Here is an 18931-nt window from a genome sequence, read left to right as displayed (position 1 = left end):
AGTTTTAGATTCAATTCCTCCCATAATTATTAATGAAAAATTTGATTAACCAACTAGATTTGTGCCTATCATATTAAGATTTGTTTATATCTTAAAATTGTAGTTATCTTGAAAATTTTATATCTATCTCATCAACATTCATAGTTATCTTCAAATCCTCTCCAAATGAAGCCACTGAGCTTCCAAAATAAACAAGATAATGCTTCCAGCAAGCAGGCTTCTAAAATAAGCTAGTTTGGGCTTCAAAAATAAGCCAAATTAAATTTCCATAATAAATTAAATGGGATTCTATAAGAAGGCAGGTTCTCCATTCATACTAATCCGAATAGGTTTCCAAATCGAAGTTTGAGCTTCTACAATGAGCTGAATTGGGTTTCTAAGATAAGCCATTTATGGACTTCTACAATAAGCCAAATTAAACTTCTACAATAAGACATAACTGAACTTCCACAATAATTCATGTTGGGCTTCCACAAGAAGCAACAACTTGTATTAGATTTCAGTTCTTTGTAATATAATTAAATAGGGGGGAAAATAACTTAGAAACAAACCCGAGGCGAATAAAAATCTCATCGATATTTTAATGATCATTTGCTAAACGTTTGATGGTGTTTATATTTCTGAATATATTTTTCTCTCAACTGGTATATTTCTTTACCATAACCATTATTGAGCTTTTGAGTAAGAAAGCGAGGAGAGGGGAAAGTGTTTTTATTAGAAAGAATTAGATTAAATATCATACGATTCTCGAGGAGAAGTAAAAACAACTTTTCAAAAAAGCCGGAAGCCAAAAAAAAAATATATTTGTTTACTATTGTTTTCAAATAACGTTTCCAAATAGACTTTTGACTTTTCAACTTGAAAAGGAAAAAATGTTACTTCTTTGAGTGACTTATTAGTTAGGCTTCTACAACAAGCCAAAATATTTTTCTACAATAACCGTAATTGAACTTCTAATATAAACCGAATATGATAAGCCGTTATTGGGATTCTAAGATAAGCCATATTTTCCTTCCATTATAATCCATATCGTAATTACACAGAAGTCCATAACGTTCATGCATGTATATCATTTTAAGACCAACATCCGCCGATATCACATAATGTTTGCATAACGTGTTTATACATGAAAATTGGGTATAATTATCATCAAATACATATCTTACACATGCATATGAATTTAAGATATGTATTAGTTAGCGACTATTAACCGGTTGATGGTGTTTGTATTTTCTCTCATCTGAGATATTTCTTTTCTTCTCGTAACAATTATTGAGTTCTTGCGAAATAAAAAGAGAAAAACGGAAAGTGTTTTTATTAGGAAAGATGAGATAAAATACCATACGATGTCCGAGGAGAAGTAGAAGCAAGTTTTCAAAGAAGTTGGAAGCTAAAAAAATTCTCTCCATATAAAAATTTTGTTTGCTTATAAAAGTTGTTTTTGAAATAACGTTTCCAAACAGACTTTTTGACTTTTCAATTTGAAAAAGCCAAAGAAAATTACTTATTTGAGTGAGTCCAAATAGCTTATTAGTTATTAGGCTTCTACTTTTATCTCTCTTCTTTCTCTTCATCTTTCCTTTCTTAAAAAAAAAAAGAAAAAAAAACCCTTTGCCGTCTTGCTCAGATCTGGTCCAAAGGACTAGATCTGAGCAAGGATTCTTATGTTTTAGAGTTTTTGGTAGTAGGTAATTGAATAAGATGTTTTTACATCATTTTTGGTGTTTTTTGACATATTTCTTCGTCGTTTTGGGGCGATTTTTCTTCGTCGTTGTGGGGCGAGTTCTTCAGTTTTTATGGCTGGTTCGTGGCTTGCTATTCTCCATTCAAAAACATCGACGATTTATTACGACATCGCGCATCCGTGTTCGTGTGGATCGGCAATTTTATGGGCTAAGTACTCTTTTGTTTTAGGAGCATCTCTTATAGAAGAAGAATACAATCAGATTAAATGGTCGGAATTTTCGGGATATACCATCATCTCTCCTTTATACATAAAATTCTTTTGGATATCTTTGCGGTTTATCGCTCTTTCTCTTCGCGATCTACTTGTAATTGGTGTCCTTATTTGTATTAGGATTTTGATTATCTTTTATTTTGATGTTTTTGTTATTCTTGTAAGTGAACATGTAATCACTATTTTGATTTGAATGAATTGAAATATGTTGATTGTCCAAAAAAAAAAAATTTATTAGGCTTCTACAATAAGCCAAAGTGAAAACTACAGTGAGACCCATTCTCCCAGATTTTTCCACTGTCAAACCCACCGACAAAAAACTTCAGGCGCACCCATTTTCTCCGTGAAAATTTCTCCCACACCCAGAATTTCTAAAATTGTTTCTTTCCTTATTCTTCTTCGTTTTTTCTTTCATGACTCCCCTTTATCAAGAGAAAAAGGGGATCTGAGGTGATGGAAAAAGATGAGTATGAATGCTGATCCGGGGGTTTGAATCGGTGAAGATTTTGAGCAGAATTTTATGCCGTCAGTGGACATCTTGATGGACTGAGAATGGGTTTTGATTGAGACTTCTGGTAACACAAAATCAAGGGATTTTGGCATCTGTCATCGACTGAAATTGGGTTTCTGTATATGGTCTGAAATTTAGGTTGAGGTGCAATCTTGAATGAGGAATACACATCAATATCAAGGGATTTCTGGGGTCTTGTTGGCGTTGATGAAGGAAACAAAGAAGCTGTTGTCGGATCTGGTATAGCTGGTGATGCTTTAGTAATTGATGGGTTTGGATTTGTGAAGAGAATTGTAGTTGGTAATGGTGAAAGGCTTAATTGGTGTTGTTGGGTTAATAAGCAGCTGGTGATGATTTGGTTTGGTGTCGGATCGAACTCAAGTTCAGTTAATGAGAGAAGCGAGGAGATGAGAATGAAGATGAGACAACTTATTTTTGATTTGGTATGAACTGAAGTTGAAGATTACTACAGCAACATCAATTGAATTTTGTGGGTTTTGAAATTAAATGAAGGAGCCACAGACTATTGGGTTTGGATTCAATTTGTGTTGGTCAATTGAAGGCAAGCAGTGATGTTTTGAGTGATTGATGGAGTCGCAGAATAGCTGAAGTAAACTAGTGTTGCAGTCATGGTTTCTTGTGGTGGTTGTGACCGCGAACTATAGAAGTTTGTTGTGATCCATTTTGGGGGTTTTAGAAGATCAGGTGGGAGAAATAAATAGAAGGGTTTCTGTTAATGGAGATGATGATTTTATGGTGTTGATTGGTGTCCTTAAAATTGATAAGAAAGATGGGAATTACAAAAGCAACTCTTCTAGATGTTCATGGCAGCAACTCTCTGCTAGATTGTGCTATATGTGATTAAATGGTATCTGGTGTTTGTGTTTTCAACAACATGGAGGTGTAACCAGCTGTGGCCGAGATAATGTATGGAGATGTTGTTATGACTGCATAACATGTTATAAAGTCGTGCATTTGGAATGGTGGTTGCTGTCATGATTGAGCTATGAACAAATGGATTGATGAATGGATCAGTGAAGTGAGTTAGGAATGGTGGTGTTGATGTTGGTTTCAATGGGTTATGCATTTAAAAGAAAATGGAGCTAAAAGAATGCTGCAGCGGGGAGACGGAAGTGCAAATGGGTTTGGTGTGCGTGTGACGTGCATTTAAAAGAAAATGGAAGTGTGAGTAGTGATGCATAACAGGTTATGCATCTACAAAATTTGTTGCATAACTTGTTATGCATTCTCGAAATTGGTTGCATAACACGTTCTGTAGCTTTTTTTTTTCCGCATAACTTGTTATGCAGTCCAGAAAACGGTTGCATAACACGTTATGCAGCTACTTTTTTCTTAGTATTGAAACCAACAAAAAATAAGGCTGCATAACTTGTCATGCACCTACAATAATATCTACATAACATGTTATGCAGTCGTGAAAATGGATGCATAACAGGTTATGCGATCCGAAAATATGACTGCATAATGCATTATGCATCGAGAAAATTGTTGCACAATCTTTTATGCATCGCGAAAATAGATGCATAACCTGATATGCATCCGTAAATATGGATGCATACTGCATTATGCATCAATTTTTTTACGTACGCACTAAAATCAACCAAAACAATGGTTACATAACTTGTTATAGATGCATAACTTTGTTATCCAAATGCATAATTTGTTATGCAGTGGAGAAAATGGTTGCATAATTCGTTATGCGTCTGCAGAATGTGTTATGCATCTTTTTCGGTAGCTGCATAATAGTTATGTATCAAGTTTTCGAAAATTTTGCCTAAAATGATGATCACCTCCGATTTTTTCGTGAAAAACAAAAATTTGATATTCTTGTTTGTACTCGTTGCGTAGCTCTCTTAAAAAGATTTCCAACGATATAAAATTTGTAAAATTGCAAAGCGCGGATTTTTAGATATGCTATCCAAGTTGCGTTGTCAATTATACCCCGGATGCATAACCCGTTTTACGGATGCAAAATCCGTCATGCAGACATTTTTAATAATTTCATATAATTATGGGTGTCACGAAAATAATTGTGGATGTCATGGTACCCAAAATTAATTGTGGGTCTGATAATGAGTTTTTTTTTTTTTTTGGGTCTCTCCTAAGTTTCCCTAAGCCAAATTATTTTCCTACAATAAACTGTAATTGAGCTTTTAATACAACCCGAATACGATAAGCCGTAATTGGGCTTCTATATATATATATTAGCTAATGAAAGAAGAAAACTAAAAAAGGTCATACGTGAGGCAGTAAAAGTGTAAAAAGATCAATGTCCGACTCAGGTTCATTTTAAGTCCTACATCACATGCAAAGTATCAAACTTATAGACTCTATCACTGTAACCCTGCCTAGCTATGTGTACACCTGCGCAATAGCTAATGGACCATTTGATGAAATTTATCGTGAAGGAAACATCTAAGAAGATAGAAGTGCGGTCATTTAATTGATTTATTAAGAAAAAGCAATGCGGTCATTTAATACAGTATCACTAGGAATCGAGGACACGACGGTTTTCCACATTTAGTTGTGACCTAGTTGGTCGAGTTGGTATTGCGTGGTTTTTAAGAAATTAGTTTCTCTCATCCAATTTCCGTTACTTCTTGTATCAATTATAAGAAATTAGTTTCTCTCATCCAATTTCCGTTATTTCTTGTATCAACTAAATGAATTTACCTATTGGACTGTTTTTGTTGGACTGAATACTTCTTCATATCCCTTTAAATGGAAACTTCATATCGAGTTAAAACCATCTTTCTTTTGTCGTCTTCATGATTCATCATACTGTTAAGTGTCATTATTCAAGAGGCTAAAAGAACACTACCAATCTACCATCCAGACTAGTTTAGCTACTGGCTACTCAATTAACGGTGGGCTATAGCCAATACTATATCTGGTATTGTCATGTTGAAAACTTACATCCCTAATAATTCCTTTTTTGTTTCTTTATTCAAAAGAAAATTTCATTAAGATTAAATAGAGGTGGGCAATAGCACCCCATTCGTAAATATCATGAGGAAACTCATCCATAAAATCAAAATCAGCTCCCAAAAGTCTAGCCATTTTAGCTAATTTATCTGCAACTCCATTAGAATCTCTTCTAACTGAAACACACTGAAACACACTTCGAGTGACTAATTTTATTCAAAAGGAATTTGATATCTAAGGTTAAACCTTGATTCATTCGGTGAACATAGTGAAGGATAATAGTCCCACACTGTTAATATCTCCTTAATAACTTAAAATATAATATGGAAGGGCCACTCCACCCATTGCCAATTGGTTTTGAATTGGATGCCCGTATTCTAACATGGTATCAGAGCTAGGCCCGTGTGTGAGTAGGCCCAACGGTCACCACACAACGTAGGTCCACGTGTTAGACCCAACGAGGCCACACGTGAGGGGGCGTGTGAAGGATAATAGTCCCACACTGTTAATATCTCCTTAATAACTTAAAATATAATATGAAAGGACCACTCCACCCATTGCCAGTTGGATGCGCGTATTCTAACCCATAGAAGATTGGTTCATTAATAATTCCTTAGATTAGTAATATTAGACTATTAACGTGGTATGCCATGTGACTAACGTGAGTCCCCTATATACATAGTAAATTATGGTGTTCTCTAAAATTCCTCAATGTAATCTAGACTAGAGGTCTTCAAGGGGTGTATTGCAAATATATAAGTTGTTCAAATTGTAAAAAATCCATTGCGAGAAATGAGGGGATGTTTGTGCCATCAAAGGCCAACTTTTCTTTGGGAAAAAAAAAACTTCAGGGGGGTGGAGGGGGAGATGTCAAAATTTTGAGAATCAAGGAATGGTATAAGATTAAAACTTATAAGTAGTTCAAAATATAGAAAATTATAAACCCATTGGCAGAATTGAGGGTATGTGTCACCAAAGGCCAACTTCAGGGGGTGGATGTCAAAATTTAGAGAATCAAGGAATGATATAAGATTAAACATGCAAATTAGGGGACATGGTACTGAGAAAAGAAATCAAGCCAGTAAAATTTATTATGGTTCACAAGTTTTTCATGTGTGCAGTGCAAAACCTGGTAACTTTGACATCTCTGATGCAAACTTTCTGCATCATAAGCATTAAATATTTGGAAATTTCAAACTCTCAATTTTCTCTTTTATTGAAAGAGATTGATTAAAATCAAATATACAGCATTCAATTCATCCACAAAGTACACACCCATTAAAGATCTTGCCTCCGTTCCTACACTTAATTCACTACATGCACATTTTGTGATCACAACATAAAATATAACGGCCAAATTTGAACTCAAAGAAATTTTTGATCCCACACTTGCTATGTTTTTAATCTAATTACTTCATTATTTGGTATAAGAAATTAAGATATATATCATAAAATTAATAGCTAATAATAACAACGATATCTATCATAAAATTGGACCAGTAACAGTAATATGTAATGATCGATTAATTTGGTCTGACTAATTAAAATCTGCTGTTTGAAGTTGAAGTTGATAACATTAATCACTTAACTAGTCCTGTACAAATAAATAAATAAAAACCAGCTGGAATAAGTAATTAAGGAGAGAAAAATATAGAACTGTTATTCTCTAATTTAATGAGAAATTAAGATTATAAGGTGACGATCATGTACCAAGTCGAAGCTCTAAATCAACTTCTTGATGAATTTCATTATCATTTTGTTTCATTTCTTCTGCATAATAACCCATTCGTAACCCTAAACCCGTATACCGGTTATCTTCTTCGAACAACCTCAATGGCTGCTGTGGTGGTAGAGCTTGGTGCCTACTAGTGCTTCGAGTTGACGCAGAAGAAGGTGAAGATGAATAATACCTGTTGTAGTTCACCAGTGGATCCATCATTACCGGAGATACACACACTTCATGTGTAGAATTTGCTCGCAAGTACCCCCCATGCATCGATGAATAATCATTAATGTTGTTCTTTTGATGATTCGGAATAGGTTGATTAGGAATAACCATAGCATTCCTACTACTAGTTCTAGCTCTATCTCTTCTGTGAATATTCATATGTCCACCTAATGCCTGTGCATTGGTGAAACCCCTCTTGCAAAATACACAGTCATAAGATCGACCTGTACCAAAATTTTCATTGCCGGTTTCGTCATGGTGATCATCTTGGTGAGGTTCTTGGTAAGTAGTGGTCATGGAGAAGTTTGAGGTGTGGATATATGTATTCAATGAGAAAGCAGGGAATTAATGAAAGGGTTATATTGCATATTCTGTTTTGAAGAAGATACAGTAGTGTCTTAAGGAAGGGTTCGGTACGGAAAATATTTGGTGAAAGAAAATGTAAATGAGAAGGATGATGTGAGGGTTTTATAGGAGGGGAACGAGTAATTCTAGAGAGAGAAACTAAGATTAGAGAGAAGTAAAAGAGATAGGCATCGTTCTTGTGACTCTGTGAACTTGAGTGAGTGTGTTGAAGAAGACACGGTTTTAACGTTGTTACTTCTTAATCCTAACTAAGCTAATATAGGGAATCTATGATATGACATGCATGTACATATTTGCGTACCTAAGTAATTATACTAAACTAATACATTACTCCCCCGTCCAGAATAATTGATTGATCATTTTAAATAAGTAAAAATAATATACTTCAGGAAAAGAAAAGAAAAAAATGATTATTATAGTTTTTCCATTTTTTTGTATGGAAATCATATAGTTTTTTGAGCAAAGCTCAAGAATATTACCTATTCTAGATAAAGGTACATATATAGTTTAACTCTTCCAAAAGGTATCAACTATGTGCGTTCCTGACTCAGTCTAATTCAATGAGTTCACTGCTTCCGTTTCGGACCAAAATACCGTCTTCTGTTCACAAATAAAAACCCAAATAGGGAAAAAAGGTTTGACCTTTTAATGTTCAAATATAGTTCAGTTGTTTCCGTTCTTATCATTGATGACCATGATCAACAAAAGATACGATTGAATCATTAATGTAACTACATAAATCAATCAAATGAGTTCTCCATAACAAAATACAAATGAGCCATTAATATAATTGTATAAATCAATCCGAGTTCTCCATGGTTGGTTCCTGCGACCTATATTTTCTATAAATTAGGGAAATCAAAAGTCTTCTATTGAACTAAATGATTAATTAATGATTTTGATTGATCGAAACTACATCACCACTATACCAATGTTCACCAGTGAACTAAACCAACTAATGATATGTTAAAATAGAGTGTCAGTTCTTAAAAGGGTGTTTACATATTCGGGATTTTGATCATCAATAATTTTTTTACTTGGAAACAACATCCCCAAAATAAACAAAAGGACTCAGTTTTATTGAATTAAAACCCTAGATTACTTATAAGAAACCATAACTTCACTGGTCCTTGCCAATCCAACCAAAAAAATAATAGAACCTTACCGGAAACAAGGGAAGGAGTTATACCATATTTTCTGCCGTGAAGTTCACTTTAATAAGCAAAGCAGTGTGTATTGTCTTTGAAACAGTGCTAGAACATAAATTGAGTACCTAGCTAACACGATAGTATAAATTTCAATGGGTACTTGTTTTTCACGGCATTATAAATAAAACAATTGGGTGAATTATCTGTATCTAACTCAACTAGGAGGGTATTTTGGTCCGAAACGGAAGCAGACAACTCGCTGAGTTTGACTGAGTCGGGATCGCACATGGTTGATACCTTTTCAACGAGTTCACCTATTTCTGTACCTTTACCTAAAATAGGTAATATTCTTGAGATTTGCTCTAGTTTTTTGTTATTTATACCCTGATGTGCACCAGTTTAATATAAGTTGTGTATCTCTAAAACTAAAAAAAACACGTCTTTATAAATTTTAAATTGTTTGGAGTATTTGTAGAAGACCTACACAATAACAATATAAATATGACTGTCAAATTATTTATACTTATTAGATAAAAATTTAATAATATTCATTGTTAAAAAGGATTGTTTAAAGAATAAATCATATAAATCTGAATTATATATCTTTATTGACAAAAAAGTTAAATTAAGATCAAGAGTAACTAGGAACTGAGGGAATACTATTTGGAAATAATAACAATTCAATTATTTCTTATGCTAAAATTTTTTTATCTCTTGGGAGGCCAAGTGTTTGAGTAACATAATAAAAATATTCTTTTTGAGTCGACGGGGTACATTTAGAAAAAAACTTGTTGTGTTTCGCATATGGGAGAAAATCCTACCCTTATCATCCTTCTCTCAAATATTAACCAAAAACAAAGGAGGCTTATACATTCATTCTTTAGCCCTATTCGTAGCTAACATAGCTTCGTTGCTTCATGTACTTATGAATAAAAATAACAGAGTCAATTTATCTTATTAGAAAGTCAGGGACAAAAGTATGAATGGGTTAACCAAATTTAGGTGAAGAATAGAAATAAGCGAGAAGACTATCCAGAGTAAATTTGGTTAACCCTCTCATCGTATTACAAGATAAATTGGCTCACCTAAATTAGTCCCGGTAAAAAAGTTGATATCCCCAGGATATTAACAGACTATCCCGGTAAAATGAGTTTATTAGATTAAACATAAGAGCCTTTGTCAACAACTCATCTTATCTTGTAGCAAGATTGTTTAGAGTGGTTACCAAACAGATTCTTCCTTTGCTGCTTGGAATACGATCCAAAAGACTTGCTATTCACGTGCGTGACTTTAGAAGTCGAAGACGCAGGAATACTAAGGGAACTAAGTATCTCGGGGTAGTCTTCTTGGTCTCAACTATACGAAGTTGGTCATTGATTTTGTATAGCGGATTAATTCTGAGAGTATTCAAAACTGGACTAGGTCCCGGGTTTTTCTGCATTTGCAATTTCCTCTTTAATAAAATCTTGTTGTGTCTTTTACTTTGTTTTCCGCATTATAATTGTTATTATAATTAAGTAAAATACACAAGTACGTTAACTCCGTAATACTTGATAGTGATCCTATAGAGTTTCGGTTATTACCCAACCTATTATCAAGTACACACTTTGTTGTCGTATCGCCTCGATCTTGTATCCATAGTCAATCACACAAGTGACCTTGTTGTTGTATTGTCTCGATCTCATGTCCTTAGACGATCGCACGAAGTGTGAACTGAATTGTCGTATTGTCTCGACTATCACTACACCATTTTTAGTGATTAGCAATGGTAGTCTTCAGTTGTAAAGCGGGGTTGCAACAGTTTTTAGCAGTTACGAAAGTTGATGTTGCAAAATTTCGCAACCACTCAGAAGCTGTTGCGAACTTTCGGTTGCAACAGTTTCTAACTTTTGCAACGTGGATTTGTCGAACTATTTCAAACAGTTGCGAAATTAGGTGGTCGCAACAGTTTACAGTTACGAAACTAGAATTTCGCAACAGGTTACTACAGTTACGAATGTTTTGCAAAATCAAAATAAAATAGTGGTTTTGACCAGTCAAAATTCGAGTTCCCTGTTACAAAGTAATATCAGTCTAAAGCAGAGTTGCCTGCAACTTTTTCAGTAAGAGAAAACAGCCTTGAAATGCATGTAGCCCATAGTTCTATATTAGTATAAGTACCATTAAGTTAAAACCTACAAGCATCATCAATTCAGCATAAGTGTGCCACTATCTACTATGAAACAAATAGTGCTAACAAGCCACTACCAGGTCCAAAACAAACAACGCAAGCCACCTGCTCACTTATGCTACTTAGCCAACATCAGGCGGTAACGAGAGTTTATTTACACGAATAACATAAACCTTAGCCAAAGACGGCATGCTATCACGACTTTTTTTCTAGACTAGTTATATATACTTTGTCGATGCATCCTTTTTACCTCTAAAAGATCCAAATTCAAGAGAATTAATAGAAGGACTGAATCTCTACTTCCACCATGCACAAGATACATATCATAATCTATTATGAGCCAAATACAGAAATCAAACACAATAATACAGTAACTAATTCTGTTGGACCCTGAACTGTTGTCATTTTCAGGAGACATAGCATGGGATGAGGGATGTAGTGAGCTCATGCGAATTACCCTTGGCCAAAAGGATAAGCCCATGACATAAGTTACCAAGAAAGGTAAGATCTAGACATTTGATTCTAGATATTGTGACATGTGTACCTTTTGATTTCTCAAGATAAACAATGATTGTCCAAAAATTCAACTAGTAAAGAGCTCGCCCTACATTGACCCATATATACTATAATTAATGGACTTCAACTGCATGTCCATTAATAATATACAACTGGATTATTAACTGATAATTAATGGACAACAAGACAGAAAAGAAACCACAGCTCATATACGGCACTTGGGACTCAATATGATACTGCCGGGACAATATTCTATGTACAGAGAGTAAAAATGTAAAACTGTCTAGCAATTAGAACTATATGTCCTAGCAAAAAGTTGAACTCAAAGGATGGCATTTTAGATATCTCACCTTCTTGGCAAACAACGCATAACATCATCATCAAGGTCAAATGGTCTATTCGTGGCACCGAGAACAAGGATTCTTCGGCTGTCGTTCGACCTCAGTCCATCCCAAGCTGCCATAAACTCATTTCTCATCATTCTAGTTGCCTCATGTTCAGAGCCACCACCTCGGGCACCAAGCGAACTGTCAACCTATACCAACAAAATTTAGGACAGTAAACGATGTATGTTGAGAATTGAGCAAAGTTAAATCCTAAAAAAGCACAGCCAAGAAAAATTTGCGAATATGCACAAATGAATGAGCTCATTCTTTCCATAAGGTGTCGAAGGTCCTCACCTCATAGACAAATATAGTTACAGGGGCAAGCTTGCTAGCAAAAGAGAAAAGAGCCTTGGTAAGCTTTTCAGCATCTCCAAACCACTGATTCAGCATCCAGAAAGGAAAAAAGAATTAGAACATTCAAGAGCTCTGCTGATGCTTTATATGGTTAAAGTATTGTTCATAGATTAGCACACGACATTTTAAGAACTTAGAGCAGAAGATAGAAGATTCATGATATAAAAATTAAGTATGAACACAAACCTGGTAAGCCAACTCTCGCGTGTGACAAAAAATTAGAGCAGCAACTTGTCCAGCAACAGGCTCATTATTCCAGCTTTTAACTTTCATCCCTTGCACATCCAACTTTTTGTCAATTTGGGACGGAAGCATTCACATCAATCATCAGAAAGAGTTCCTTAAATACAAAGATACGAGATAATAAGATAAAAACTCAACCTGTCAGGAACTTCAATTTAAGATTATCAGAAAGAGTTCCATAACTGGAACTACAGTTTAGAAGCCAAATCAAAATAACTAGCCATGAAGTACCTATCACGCCTTAAGATTAAGATTCAAGATTCAATTAAACTCATCAAATAAGAACTAAATCAGAGCACAAAGCTACTGAACCCAAGAAAAATAGAATGAATACATACTTAATCTGCTTATGGGATCCCCCAGAAGTTGCATTTGAGATTGCCCAAGCAGCCTACTTTTTGATATCAAACTCAGCATTTTGAAGCAGATGGATTAGAGGACCAATAATAGTTGCTAGATTTTGCTTGACAGATAACATCCATACCCAAAATAGCTTGAGGCATGCATTCATGTTGAACTGATTGAGAACCAAAAGAAAAATTGTAGCCGAAGAACCTCAGTGAGTAAGAAAGATCTCTGAGAACTCTAATGGAAATGTTAATCAACAAATTTTTTCCTTCAAAACCAGGAGTGCAGAACAAGTGTTTTTTACCTGCAAGTCAAACAACACATATCAAAATATATTACCTAGTTATGTAAAATAAGTAAAATACAATCGCCATATCACCTACTAAATTTCAAGAATCAACAGGATTATATCAAAACTATCCAACTGAACCATAATCTTAATACAAAACTTATAAGGAAATACCACAAAGAAATAGCTAACTCAAATCAAAAACATAAAAGAATCCAAGTAAAAAAAAATTCCTTCAGATGGATGCTCAAATCCCGAATCAACAATTTCTCTAAGAAGCTCCAGCTTTAACAGAAATTCTCTGAATCCAGAACTGTGTATCTCAACATACCCCCTGCACCATCCAAAACATTCAAATTAGTCTCAAACTTTAGGGTTTCAAACTTAACACTCTACAAGAGTTCGAAAATAAATAAATAAAACAAAATCAATCTCAAAAAGACAAAATCGCATCAATTTTATTCACAGGATTTCAACTCCCAAAAGGACAAAATTATATCAATTTCTTTGAAAGTTTTCAACTTTCTATCAAAATCTCAAAAGCAAAAAAACTACGACGATTTGAACTTGCCAAAATCTCAACTTTCTAGGGTTTTGACAAAACCCGAAACTAGCTCAATCTCAAAGCGCCAAAAATATTTATAGATCGAAGAAGATGGTTATAAATCGAAGAATATAATGCAAAAATTGAGATCGAATCATGGTGGAACGCGTTTACTTCGATTGATAGATCGAATCATGGTGGAGAACTGCACTGCTAGGTCAGTTCAAGGATTTCAGATTAGGGCTTGATTTAGGATTTGAGATCTCTGAAATCAGTAAATCATTCGACCTTAATCTCGGAGATATTACTGATTTGAGACTTATAAGTTCTCTGAAATCAGAGTAATAGAACCCTAATAACCAGAGAAGAGAACGAGAGAGAGAAAGTTCAAGGATTTCAGATTAGGGCTTGATTTAGGTTTTGAGATATCTGGAATCAGTAAATCATTCGACCTATCTCGGAGATATTACTGATTTGAGACTTATAAGTTCTCTGAAATCAGAGTAATGGAACCCTAATAACCAGAGAAGAGAAAAGAAAAGAATGAGAATATGAGATAGAGTTGGATTTCTTTCGATAATAAAAATCAGATGAGTCAGTTTTGATCTGAATGAGCTGAATAGCCAACTAAAACGAGTCAGCTAAGAGTGTGGGCATCCACACTCGCGAGTCGCACGCGTACAACTCAAATCTGTTGCGAATTGAAACAGATAAAACAGTTGCGAGTTTCGTAACGAATGTAAGCTGTTGCGACACTTTTGCAACAGAAATTTGCACAGGGACAAAGCTGTTGCGAAAACTAGTTTTTTTTTTTGATACTACGGCATAGGCCTGTCCTGCCCCCTGGCAGAGTAGCCACCGGATTACTCCCCACTGAGCAAACTCGGCCCGTCTGAAACCCATGTTAAAGTTAGTATAATTACGTTTGAGCGGAGACTCGAACTGCTGACCTCTTATTTGAGAGTCAGACTCCTGGCCAACTGGGCTAACCCCTGATGGTTAATTGCAAAAACTAGTTACTAATCATGAAAAATGGTGTAGTGTATGTCCATAGAAAATCACATTCAGAAGAGGACTTATAAGTTAAAAAAAAAATATTGTGGTGTATTTGGGTACCCTCGCCTTTTCAATTGGTATCAGAGCAGGAAAACATGAAAGGATCTAACTGAAAAAGCAGGGGTCTAACAACCACACCCAATATTTCGTTTAGGCAATCTGTATAGACTAACTCCAATATAATTCCAAGAGAATCAACTAAACATTCAGACTCAATTCAAGGAAAATATATCCAAGAGTTATATCTTTGTTTGTCAATGTAATCGGCAAATCAAACAGATAGAAATCCGTGAGCCTGATTATTATGAGAAACAATTTGAACGATACCAAAGACTAATGTTCAAGTGTCAATCAATAACCAAAGGTTGTATTTACCAATTGATTGAACTACGCACAACCTGTAATATTTCAATTATATAGAAGATATAATGCGAAAAATAAATAACACAGACACCAAAAGTTTTGTTAACGAGGAAACCGCAAATGCAGAAAAACCCCGGGACGTAGTCCATATTTAAACACCACTCTGTATTAAGCCGCTACAGAATCTAGCCTACTACAAGTTAACTTCAGACTGGAATGTAGTTGACCCCTAACCAATTTCACACTGATTAAGGTACAATCGCGTTCCTTACAACTCTGAATCCCAGCAGGACTTTACACACTTGATTCCCTTAGATGATCTCACCCATAACTAAGAGTTTCTACGACCCAAATTCGAAGACTTGATAAACAAATCTGTCTCCCACATAAAAGTCTATTCTGATAGATAAATCTACCTCCCACAGAAATACCTACGAAATTTGTTCCGTATTTTGATAAATCAAGGTGAACATGAACCAATTGATAATCTGGTCATATATTCCTGAACAACAGCCTAGAAATATCAATCACCTCACAATAACTTAATTATATGGTAGTAGAACAAGTTATTGTGGAATCATAAAGAATGAGATGAAGAGCTTTGTGATTACTTTTTATATCTTACCTATGAAAGATAAGTCTCGAACAAATCTTAGAGAAGATAGTACTCAATACGATAAAACAAGTAAGATCAGAACACGCAACTACAGAGAAAATAGTTGGGTCTGGCTTCAGAATCCCAATGAAGTTTTTAAGTCGTTAACCTATGATGGTTTTAGGAAAAACCTAAGTTAAAGGAGAATCGACTCTAGTAGAAACTATAATCATATAGGAAGTGTGGCGATTAGGTTTCCCAGTTGCTAGAGTTCTCCCTTATATAGTCTTCAAATCAGGGTTTTATAACTTTGGAACAAAGCAATCAATATTCATCGTTAGATGAAACCTGATTCAAGATTAAAGCTCATATCTTTCTACCGTTAGATGGTCTTAGCTTGTTACACACAAATGAAATATACCTTCATTTAGATATGAGTAACCGTACCTAAACGTGTATATTGAGTAGGCTCAATAACAGTTAATCGAAGTTAGCCATATGAACACTTTTGTATTAACCATGTTAATCTTAATACTTATAGATCAAATGATAATAAAATGAATCTAATTGTGTTACGCATAGAGTTGTTCAACTGTTTATATTCTCATAGAAGTATATACAAAGACACAATTGAAACAAAATCGGATTGATTCAAAAGAATCAGTTCATGAACATTTTAGCTACAATTTGCAAAGATTGCATTCCTTAATATATAAGTGTATTTATTCATGAGTATGGAATATACTTAACCTATTTTAGAACTTAACCTCATAAGTTTGCAAACGGGTACGCAAACTTAAGTTCCAAACTTGATCCTTTCCGAAAGTCTGCAAACGGGTACACATATTGTCGTTCCGGACTTGATCTTTTCCGACAGATCGCAAACGGGTACGCATACTGTCGTTCTGGATCAACTTCAGGTGAAGAAGTTTACAAACGGGTACAGAAACTTAGTTCCCGGACTTTCACAGTTAAAACTGTTCGCATACGGGTATGCATACTTGGTTCCCAGACCAGAATCATTCTTACAATAGTCTGCATACGGGTATGCATACTGTGTTATATCCATACAATGGTTAATTGTTCTAAACTCCCATTTCAAATTGAAACATTCTTAGAAGAAGACAATAGCTGTCTCACACAAACTATTAGCTTATAAGCAATTTTCAAGTGATCGAATTATCAATACGAAACATTCCGAGTCTACATCAAATGGCTGTCTCACACAAATCATGTAAGATGTTACCAGGTGATTTTCACATGATCATCTTTTGACTTTCGTCAATAATAATGATGAACGTAGATAAAGCAAAAATCTTTCCAATACATATTTCGAGAAAGATATAAGCGAGTTAAACTCAGCTCGAAATATAAAATGTGTATAATGTAAAGTCTATATATCTATATGACTTTGTCTCAATAGGAGATAAAGATGAGTTCAAGTCTCCACATACCTTTTGTTGATGAAGTTCCAAAATCTCCCCTTAGTAGTTCTTCGTCTTCAATCGATGAACGTAGTGAAGTCTAAAGCTCAACTACACATTCTATCCTAATCCGAGACATAACTATAAGTAGACCAGAAATCAAGACTTATAGTTTTGACAACTAAACTTGACAAACAAGCTTGAGATACCAATTCTTCCGAGTTCGACCGAGCAGTGCTCTGACACTAACAATTTGTGTTTAGTTCAATCCAACCTATAAATCATGGGTCAAGCGAAGACTAAGCGAATGCGAAAAAGGTCAAAAGACTCAGTTAACATACTGTAGGACATGTTCTCAAAAGAGGATCTCTCGTCAAGTTCATGTTTCTCAATTGAAGATATCCCTAACAAGGTATTACTGAGATCTATGCTTGAAATTCCTGGAGGACGGTCAAGTGTAAAAACCTCTGAACTGAAAGAATTGAGCAAACAATTTCTTCAATGTTCTAATGAACTCCTTTCGGCACTTGAACATGAAGAACTTATAACTACCATGTATGAAAATCTTGGTAAGGAGCATGAATTATTGAAAGAAAATTTCTCTCAACAAGTACTATGTCTCGAAGAAAGAGTAAGTGCTGAACTTTATCGGGAACAAAATGCTGAGAAAGAACGGGATGAAAGTCCCAGAAAGATTATCTCTTGGAGGAAGAACTTTCTGACTCTAATGCAAGATCCAATCCTCAACAAGAGTGCTGCAAGGAGAAATAAAATACTTTTCTATCACGTATAAAGCACTTAGAAGATAATCTTAACTTTGCTCTTCATAACAACAAATTATTAGAAGAAGAAATATCTAAGTTGGAAAACTTAATGATAGTACAAACCATTTATCTTCTTTGTTGGAATAGGAAGAAGTTATCGTGATACGCGTGTCTTGGGATATGAAGGATGTGATACTTCAATCTATAACAAAGAGATAAAATTTGTCTGAAAAGATGAGGGTACCCAAATACACCACAATATTTTTGTTTCAACCTATAAGTCCTTTTACCGAGTGTGATTTTCTATGGACAAAGTCGAGACAATACAACAACTTCGGTATTCACACTAAAGTGCAATTTACTTTAAATTATATAAACAAATATAATTTAGGAAAACAAAAGTAAATCACACAGCAAGATTTTGTTAACGAGGAAAACTTCAAGTGCAGAAAAACCCCGGGACCTAGTCCAGAATTGAATACTCTCAGAATTAAGCCGCTATACAAAATCTACACCAACTTCGTATAGTTGATACCAAGCAACTACCCCTAGTTCACTTAGTTTCCTCACTGGTAAAAATTCCTTTGGATCGTCTTCCAAACAGCAAAGAAACAACGAATCTGTTTGGTAACAAATCTATAGATTCTTTCCAAGATAAAGATATCTCAAGTCATACGCAAAGGCTCTTCCGTTTAATCTAATAAACTCCTTTGCATGGTCAGATCAATCTATCCAATAACTATCAAAGTAGTTAAGTTTAAATTCACAATCAATCAGTATAGACCTCAACGAGAAACTATAAAACGATGTCGATCTCACGCAACTAATAAATCGAATAAATCCAATTCTAGATAGATCCCAGCCGATCAAGGTTTGTGCACTAAATCCACTAGATATGAAAACTAATAAGAATTCTTCTTCGTCTTCAAATCTTCTATTTTCCTCAAATACGTGCACAACACCACTTGAATCTCTTGTGATCAATCACACACAGAGTCTGTTA

The 18931-nt window shown here is 34.8% G+C and overlaps 2 protein-coding genes across 2 annotated transcripts; both read right to left on the bottom strand.

Annotated features, from left to right (window-relative positions):
• Nucleotides 1–7116: 7116 nt before the first annotated feature.
• LOC113316198 (transcriptional regulator SUPERMAN-like) lies at nucleotides 7117–7659 on the bottom strand. The gene has a single exon (XM_026564419.1). The coding sequence runs from the start codon at nucleotides 7657–7659 to the stop codon at nucleotides 7117–7119; it is 543 nt and encodes a 180-aa protein (XP_026420204.1).
• Nucleotides 7660–11634: 3975 nt separating this feature from the next.
• LOC113319674 (ATPase family AAA domain-containing protein 1-like) lies at nucleotides 11635–14245 on the bottom strand. Its single transcript, XM_026567918.1, has 5 exons — nucleotides 13901–14245; nucleotides 12884–13516; nucleotides 12489–12642; nucleotides 12243–12326; nucleotides 11635–12097 (listed from the first exon to the last, which is right to left on the bottom strand). Exons 3-5 carry the CDS (start codon nucleotides 12615–12617, stop codon nucleotides 11909–11911), a joined length of 402 nt encoding a protein of 133 aa, XP_026423703.1. The 5' UTR covers nucleotides 12618–12642; nucleotides 12884–13516; nucleotides 13901–14245; the 3' UTR covers nucleotides 11635–11908.
• Between the last annotated feature and the right edge of the window lie 4686 nt (nucleotides 14246–18931).

This window comes from Papaver somniferum, chromosome 10, assembly GCF_003573695.1.
Source record: "Papaver somniferum cultivar HN1 chromosome 10, ASM357369v1, whole genome shotgun sequence".
Classification (NCBI taxonomy): domain Eukaryota; kingdom Viridiplantae; phylum Streptophyta; class Magnoliopsida; order Ranunculales; family Papaveraceae; genus Papaver; species Papaver somniferum.
This window is presented reverse-complemented; position numbering and strand designations above follow the sequence as displayed.